Source organism: Salvelinus sp. IW2-2015, unplaced genomic scaffold, assembly GCF_002910315.2.
Source record: "Salvelinus sp. IW2-2015 unplaced genomic scaffold, ASM291031v2 Un_scaffold986, whole genome shotgun sequence".
In the NCBI taxonomy this organism is placed as follows: Eukaryota; Metazoa; Chordata; class Actinopteri; order Salmoniformes; family Salmonidae; genus Salvelinus; species Salvelinus sp. IW2-2015.
In genome coordinates, this window is record NW_019942672.1 from 418647 (window position 1) to 427645 (window position 8999).

An 8999-nucleotide genomic window follows, 5' to 3' on the forward strand; every position below is an offset into this window, starting at 1 on the left:
ACATACATGACCAAAAGTATGTGGAACACTGCTCGTCCAACATCTCATTCCAAAATCATGGGTTATTATATGTTATATGGAGTTGGCCCCCCCCCCCCCCCTCCCACTCTTCTGGGAAGGCTTTCTACTAGATGTTGGAACATTGCTGCGGGAACTTGCTTTCATTCCAATTCATCCCAAAGGGTGTCGATGGGGTTGAAGTCAGGGCTCTGTTCCGGCCAGTCAAGTTCTTCCACACCGATCTCGACAAAGCATTTCTCTATGGACTTCGCTTTGTACACGGGGGGTTCCTGCTGAATGGAAAGGGCTTCCTCAAACTGTTGCCACAAAGTTGGAATCACAGAATCGTCTATAATGTCATTGTATGCTGTAGCGTTAAGATTTCCCTTCACTGGAATAAGGGGCTCGGACTATGAAAAACAGCTCCAGACCATTATTCTTCTCCACCAGACTTTACAACTGGCACTATGCATTCAGGCAGGTAGCGTTCTCCTGCATCCGCCAAACCCAGATTCGTCCGTCGGACTACCAGATGGTGAAGCGTGATTCATCACTCCAGAGAACGCGTTTCCACAGCTCCAGAGTCCATCTGTAAACCACTCCAGTCGACGCTTGGCATTGAGCATGGTGATCTTAGGCTTGTATGCGGCTGCTAGGCCATGGAAACCCATTTCATGAAGCTCCCGAAGGAACAGTTCTTGTGCTGACGTTGCTTTCCAGAGGCAGTTTGGAACTCACTAGTGAGTGTTGCAACCGATCATTTTTTTATGCGCTTCAACACTCGGCGGCCCCGTTCTGTGAGGTCGTGTACCTACCACTTCGCGGCTAGCCGTTGTTGTCCTAGACATGTCCACTTCACTATAACAGCACTTACAGTTGACTGGGGCATTCTAGCAGGGCAGGAATTTGATGAACTGAACTTTGTGGATGCTTTCATTCCAATTCATCCCAAAGGTGTTCGATGGGGTTGAAGTCAGGGCTCTGTTCCGGCCAGTCAAGTTCTTCCACACCGATCTCGACAAAGCATTTCTCTATGGACTTCGCTTTGTACACGGGGGGCTTCCTGCTGAAATGGAAAGGGCCTTCCTCAAACTGTTGCCACAAAGTTGGAATCACAGAATCGTCTATAATGTCATTGTATGCTGTAGCGTTAAGATTTCCCTTCACTGGAACTAAGGGGCTCGGACTATGAAAAACAGCTCCAGACCATTATTCTTCTTCCACCAGACTTTACAACTGGCACTATGCATTCAGGCAGGTAGCGTTCTCCTGGCATCCGCCAAACCCAGATTCGTCCGTCGGACTACCAGATGGTGAAGCGTGATTCATCACTCCAGAGAACGCGTTTCCACAGCTCCAGAGTCCATCTGTAAACCACTCCAGTCGACGCTTGGCATTGAGCATGGTGATCTTAGGCTTGTATGCGGCTGCTAGGCCATGGAAACCCATTTCATGAAGCTCCCGAAGGAACAGTTCTTGTGCTGACGTTGCTTTCCAGAGGCAGTTTGGAACTCACTAGTGAGTGTTGCAACCGATCATTTTTTTATGCGCTTCAACACTCGGCGGCCCCGTTCTGTGAGCTCGTGTACCTACCACTTCGCGGCTGAGCCGTTGTTGTTCCTAGACATGTCCACTTCACTATAACAGCACTTACAGTTGACTGGGGCAGTTCTAGCAGGGCAGGAATTTGATGAACTGACTTGTTGGAAAGCTGATATATGAGGGTGCCACGTTGAACGTGACTGAGCTCTTCAGGAAGGCCATTCTACTGCTAATGTTTGTCTATGGAGATCGCATGGCTGTGTGCTCGATTTTATACACGTGTCAGCAATGGGTGTGGCTGAAATAGCCGAATCCACTAATTGAAAGGTGTCCCAGACAGTTTATTAGGTATTAAGTGAAATTGTATTAGTCACATGCACCGAATACAAACTTGCAGTGACATGATTACTTTCAAGCCCTTAACCAACCATGCAGTTAAAAAAATAAGAATAAGAAATAAAAGGAACAAGTAATTAAAGAGCAGCAGTAAAATAACTGTATTGACGCTATATACAGGGGGTACCGGTACAGAGTCAATGTGGAGACTATATACAGGGGGTACCGGTACAGAGTCAATGTGGAGGCTATATACAGGGGGTACCGGTACAGAGTTAATGTGGAGGCTATATACAGGGGGGTACCGGTACAGAGTCAATGTGCGGGAGCACCGGTTAGTCGAGGTAATTGAGGTAATATGTATATGTAGGTAGAGTTATTAAAGTGACTATGAATAGATGATAACAGCGGCATAAAACCTGTGTGGGGGGGGGGCAATGCAAATAGTCTGGGTAGCCATTTGATTAGATGTTCAGGAGTCTTATGGCTTGGAGGGTAGAAGCTGTTTAGAAGCCTCTTGGACCTAGACGTGCCGCTCCGGTACAGCTTGCCATGCGGTAACAGAGAGAACAGTCTATGACTAGGGTGGCTGGAGTCTTTGACAATTTCTAGGGCCTTCCTCTGACACCGCCTGGTATAGAGGTCCTGGGTGGCAGGAAGCTTGGCCCCAGTGAGGTACTGGGCTGTTCGCACTACCCTCTGTAGTGCCTTGTGGTCGAAGGCCGAGCAGTTGCCATACCAGGTGGTGATACAACCAGTCAGGATGCTCTCGATGGTGCAGCTGTAGTGCCTTTTGAGGATCTGAGGACCCATGCCAAATCTTTGCAGTCTCCTGAGGGGGATTAGGTTTTGTCGTGCCCTCTTCACGACTGTCTTGGTGTGCTTGGACCATGTTAGTTTGCTGGTGATGTGGACACCAAGGAACTTCAAGCTCTCAACCAACTCCACTGCAGCCCCATCGATGAGAATGGGGGCGTGCTCGGTCCTCCTTTTCCTGTAGTCCACAATCATCTCCTTTGTCTTGATCACGTTGAGGGAGAGGTTGTTATTCTGGCACCACACTGCCAGGTCTCTGACCTCCTCCCTATAGGCTGTCTCATCGTTGTCGGTGATCAGGCCTACCACTATTGTGTCATCAGCAAACTTAATGATGGTGTTGGAGTCGTGCCTGACCATGCAGTCATGAGTGAACAGGGAGTATAGGAGGGGACTGAGCACGCACCCCTGAGGGGCCCCTGTGTTGAGAATCAGCGTGGCGGATGTGTTGTCACCTACCCTTACCACCTGGGGGCGGCCTATCTAGTACAAGGTTAGACCCACCAGAAAAGCTTGAATTCTTCAGGGCATGGATTTCAGATTGCGGCGTACCATTGACACCGGGCAGGATGGTTCCATGGACTCATGCTGCTTACGCCAAATCCTGACACTTCCATCAGCATGACTCAACAGGAACCGGGGTTTGTCGTACCAGGCCATGTTTTTCCACTCCTCAGTTGTCCAGTGTTCGCGTTTCCATTGGAGCCGCTTCTTCTTGTTTTTAGCTGATAGGAACCCGGTCGTCTGCTGCAACAGCCCATCCGTTTAGCTGATAGGAACCCGGTCGTCTGCTGCAACAGCCCATCCGTTTTAGTCTTGATAGGAAACCTGGTCCATCTGCTGCAAACGCCCATCGTTTAGCTGATAGGAACCCGGTCGTCTGCTGCAACAGCCCATCCGTTTAGCTGATAGGAACCCGGTCGTCTGCTGCAACAGCCCATCCGTTTAGCTGATCGGAACCCGGTGTGATCGTCTGCTGCAACAGCCCATCCGTGACAAGGACCGACGCGTTGTGCTTTCCGAGATCCCGTTCTTCACACCACTTTTATACTGCGCCGTTATTTGTCTGTTTGTGGCTCTTAGCCACTTCTTAGCTTCCTCGATTCTTGCCATTCTGCTTCGACCTCTCTCCCCACAGGATTGCCGCTGCCTGGATGTGGTTTTTGTTTGTCGCACCATTCTTGGGAAACCCTAGACACTCTGTGAAAAGCCCATGAGGGCAGCCGTTTCTGAGATACTGTATCCGGCGTGCCTGGCACCGACGATCGTACAGCGCTCAAAGTCGCTTAGGTCACTAGTTTTGCCCATTCTAACGTTCAATCTAACAGTAACTGAATTCCTCGATGCCTGTCTGTCGGATTTATATAGAAAGCCATGGCCACATGGAACACTGGCACCTAATAAACTGGCCGGCGAGTGTAGATCCAGTGCATTCGGAAAGATTTCAGACCCCTTGAATTTCTCCACACTTTCCTACTTTAGAGCCTTTTTCTAAAATTGCTTTAAGTTTTTTCCCTCATCAATCTACACACAATACCACATAATGACATCACAATACCCCATAATGACACAGCAAAAACAGAAATGTTTGCAAATGGGTAAAAAAATATCACACCTGTATTTGGGGAGTTTCTCCCATTCTTCTCTGCAGATTCTCTCAAGCTCTGTCAGGTTGGAATGGATTCTCGCCATAGAATCCCGGAATTCAAGCTTTTCGATCGGGTTCAAGTCTGGGCTCTGGCTGGGCCACTCAAGGATATTCAGAGACTTGTCCCAAATCAACTCCTCTGTTGTCTTGGCTGTGTGCTTAGGGTCGTTGTCCTGTTGGAAGGTGAACCTTCGCCCCAATGGTAGGTCCTGAGTGCTCTGGAGCAGGTTTTCATCAAGGACCTCTCTGTACTTTTCTCCGTTCATCTTTCCCTTGATCCTGACTAGTCACCTAGTCCCTGCCCCTGAAAAACATCCACACAGCATAATGCTGCCACCACCATTCTTCACCGTAGGGATGGTGCCAGGTTTCCTCTAGACGTGACGCTCGGCATCAGACCATAGAATCTTGATTCTCATGGTCTGAAAGTCCTTTAGGTGCCTTTTTGGCAAACTCAAAGCGTACAGTCATGTGCCTTTTTACTGAGGAGTAGCTTTCGTCTGGCCACTCTACCACCCAGAAATGGTTAAGAAGAAATGCTGGACTGTTCTGGAGTGGCCAGAGAAACATATCCAAAACGTATGGCGAGATCTGACACCAGCAGTTGGTGGAGGCCACCAGCTGAAACATTGAAGAATTAGAGCAGTTTGTTGCTGAGGAACCAATGATCAGTAGAAAGGTGCAGCTCATTGATGGCTACAGGAAGCATTTGTTGGCAGTTATCTTGGCCAAAGGCTTTGCCACCAAGTACTTGCTCAGGGGTGCTAATAATTATAAACCTAAGTTTACTAAAAATAGAACTGGTTCTGCAAGATGTGGTGACCAACATATTTTTGTTCTATTTCAAGAACAGTGTAAGGTTGTTGATTTATATTTGCCAGTTSACCCACTTGGTCCCATTTACGTCTCTTTTTTGTATTGCAGTTAGTCCAGATCATCATCAACACAACCCATCTGGAGCAGGCCTGTAAATACCTGGAGGACTTCATCACCAACATCACCAACGTCTCACCTGAGACCGTACACACCACGCGGCTCTACGGCCTTTCCACCTTTAAGGTACTGTAGGAAATCCTTGGGTATTTCTGTCTGAATTCTCCACCAGACAATATTTTGACAGTTTTGGAAACTTTATATGTTTTCTATCCTAATCGGTCAATTATATGCATATTCTAGCATCTGGGTCTGGAGAAATAGTCTGTTTACCTTGGGAACGTTATTTTTCCAAACATAAAAATAGTGCCCCCTAGCTGAAAGAGGTTAAACAAATAAACTTAAGGTATATTCATTAGTCATAGTCTCTTCTCTTGTGTTGCCGCAGGCTCAAAACATGCTTATTGCTGGAATAAGGAACTGTCATTAACTTTACAGAGCTTCGGTACTTCAGCGTAGTTCTATCAACGTGCACTGACGTAGTCTTACCTTGGCGTTCAGCTCATTGTGGTCTTAGTAACCTCCGTCAGTACTGACGTAGTCTTAACCCTGGCGTTCAGCTCATTGTGTCTAGTGAAACCTCCGTCAGTACTGACGTAGTCTTACCTGGCGTTCAGCTCATTTGTCAGTAGTAACCTCCGTCAGTACTGACGTAGTCTTACCTGGCGTTCAGCTCATTCTGCCAGTAGTAACCTCCGTCAGTGCGACGTAGTCTTACCTGGCGTTCAGCTCATTGTTCAGTAGTAACCTCCGTCAGTACTGACGTAGTCTTACCTGCGTTCAGCTCATTGTGTCAGTAGTAACCTCCGTCAGTACTGACGTAGTCTTACCTGGCGTTCAGCTCATGTGTTAGTAGTAACCTCCGTCAGTACTGACGTTAGTCTTACCTGGCGTTCAGCTCATTGTGTTAGTAGTAACCTCCGTCAGTGCTGACGTAGTCTTACTGGCGTCAGCTCATTGTGTTAGTAGTAACCTCCGTCAGTGCTGACGTAGTCTTACCTGGCGTTCAGCTCATTGTGTAGTAGTAACCTCCGTCAGTACTGACGTAGTCTTACCTGGCGTTCAGCTCATTCTGTCAGTAGTAAACCTCCGTCAGTACTGACGTAGTCTTACCTTGGCGTTCAGCTTCTTTCTGTCAGTAGTAACCTCCGTAGTACGACGGTAGTCTACCTGGCGTTCAGCTCATCTGTCAGTAGTAACCTCCGTCAGTGCTGACGTAGTCTTACTGGCGTTCAGCTCATTGTGTCGTAGAACCTCCGTCAGTACTGACGTAGTCTTACCTGGCGTTCAGCTCATTGTGTCAGTAGTAACCTCCGTCAGTACTGACGTAGTCTTACCTGGCGTTCAGCTCATTGTGTCAGTAGTAACCTCCGTCCATGCTGACGTAGTCTTACCTGGCGTTCAGCTCATTGTGTTAGTAGTAACTCCGTCAGTACTGACGTAGTCTTACCTGGCGTTCAGCTCATTGTGTCAGTAGTAACCTCCGTCAGTGCTGACGTAGCTTACCTGGCGTTCAGCTCATTGTGTCAGTAGTAACCTCCGTCAGTGCTGACGTAGTCTTACCGTGCGTTCAGCTCATTGTGTCAGTAGTAACCTCCGTCAGTGCTGACCGTAGTCTTACCTGGCGTTCAGCTCATTGTGTTAGTAGTAACCTCCGTCAGTACTGACGTTAGTCTTACCTGGCGTTCAGCTCATTGTGTCAGTAGTAACCTCCGTAGTACTGACGTAGTCTTACCTGGCGTTCAGCTCATTGTGTCAGTAGTAACCTCCGTCAGTGCTGACGTAGTCTTACCTGGCGTTCAGCTCATTCTGTCAGTAGTAACCTCCGTCAGTACTGACGTAGTCTTACCTGGCGTTCAGCTCATTGTGTCAGTAGTAACCTCCGTCAGTGCTGACGTAGTCTTACCTGGCGTTCAGCTCATTGTGTCAGTATAACCTCCGTCAGTGCTGACGTAGTCTTACCTGGCGTTCAGCTCATTGTGTTAGTAGTAACCTCCGTCAGTACTGACGTAGTCTTACCTGGCGTTCAGCTCATTGTGTCAGTAGTAACCTCCGTCAGTGCTGACGTAGTCTTACCTGGCGTTCAGCTCATTGTGTCAGTAGTAACCTCCGTCAGTGCTGACGTAGTCTTACCTGGCGTTCAGCTCATTGTGTCAGTAGTAACCTCCGTCAGTTGCTGACGTAGTCTTACCTGGCGTTCAGCTCATTGTTTAGTAGTAACCTCCGTCAGTACTGACGTAGTCTTACCTGGCGTTCAGCTCATTGTGTCAGTAGTAACCTCCGTATACTGACGTAGTCTTACCTGGCGTTCAGCTCATTCTGTCAGTAGTAACCTCCGTCAGTGCTGACGTGTTGGTGTTCCCTGTCTGGTGTATCCAGGATGCACGTCATGCAGCGGAGGGAGAGATCTACACCAAACTCAACCAAAAGATAGATGAGTTTATCCAGCTGGCAGACTATGATTGGGGCATCCGGAGTCAGCGGCCAGGCCAGTGGATACCTTATGGACCTCATCAACTTCCTCCGCAGCACCTTCCAGGTTTTCACACACCTGCCGGTGAGTTAGCCCCCTCCCCCCGCAGGCAGGGGAACTCTGGGAGATGGAGTTTTGTTGTTGTGTGTTATTGTGGTAATTTGTTGTGTTGTTCTTGTACAGTGTTACGTGACGGTGGTGACTCGGTGTTACGTGACGCTGGTGACTTGTATCTACTGTGGCTCATTGGGTTTGAGTGACGCTGTTGATGATATCCACTGTGGCATGGATGTAGTCCTGTACTGCAGTAATGTGATTCGGTGTTGTAGTCATGTACTGTGTATATAGTGTTGGAGTTGTGTACTGCAGTACTATGTATTCAGGGTTGGAGTTGTGTAGTGCGTACTGTGTATTCAGGTGAGTTGTGTAGTGCGAGTACTGTGTATTCAGGGTTGGAGTTGTGTACTGCGTACTGTGTATTCAGGGTTGGAGTTGTGTACTACAGTACTGTGTATTCAGGTTGGAGTTGTGTACTGTGTATTCAGGGTTGGAGTTGTGTACTGCAGTACTGTGTATTCAGGGTTGGAGTTGTGTACTGCAGTACTGTGTATTCAGGGTTGGAGTTGTGTAGTGCAGTACTTGTATTCAGGGTTGGGAGTTGTGCAGTACGTGTATTCAGGGTTGGAGTTGTGTAGGCAGTACTGTGTATTCAGGGGGTTTGTGTACTGCAGTACTGTGTATTCAGGGTTGGAGTTGTGTAGTGCAGTACTGTGTATTCAGGGTTGGAGTTGTGTAGTGCAGTACTGTGTATTCAGGGTTGGAGTTGTGTACTTGCAAGTACTGTGTTATTCAGGGTTGGAGTTGTGTACTGCAGTACTGTGTTATTTCAGGGTTGGAGTTGTGCAGTACGTGTATTCAGGGTTGGAGTTGTGTACTGCAGTACTGTGTATTCAGGGTTGGAGTTGTGTAGTGCAGTACTGTGTATTCAGGGTTGAAGTTGTGTAGTGCAGTACTGTGTATTCAGGGTTGGAGTTGTGTAGTGCAGTACTGTGTATTCAGGGTTGGAGTTGTGTACTACAGTACTGTGTATTCTGGGTTGGAGTTGTGTACTGTGTTTCTGGGTTGGAGTTGTGTACTGCAGTACTGTGTATTCAGGGTTGGAAGTTGTGCAGTACCGTGTTATTCAGGGTTGGAGTTGTGTATGCAGTACTGTGTATCAGGGTTGGAGTTGTGTATGCAGTACTGGTATTC

At 48.0% G+C, this 8999-nt stretch overlaps 1 protein-coding gene across 1 annotated transcript in view; it reads left to right on the forward strand.

Moving 5' to 3' along the window:
* Positions 1-8023, forward strand: part of LOC112069322 (exocyst complex component 6) — a 13544-nt gene extending 5521 nt beyond the window's left edge. Inside the window, exons 2-3 of the mRNA XM_024136629.2 lie at positions 5267-5401; positions 7655-8023. Of these exons, the coding sequence (XP_023992397.1) occupies positions 5267-5401; positions 7655-8008 (489 nt within the window). The 3' untranslated portion in view covers positions 8009-8023. The remainder of the gene's footprint in view (positions 1-5266; positions 5402-7654) is intronic.
* Positions 8024-8999: the final 976 nt, after the last annotated feature.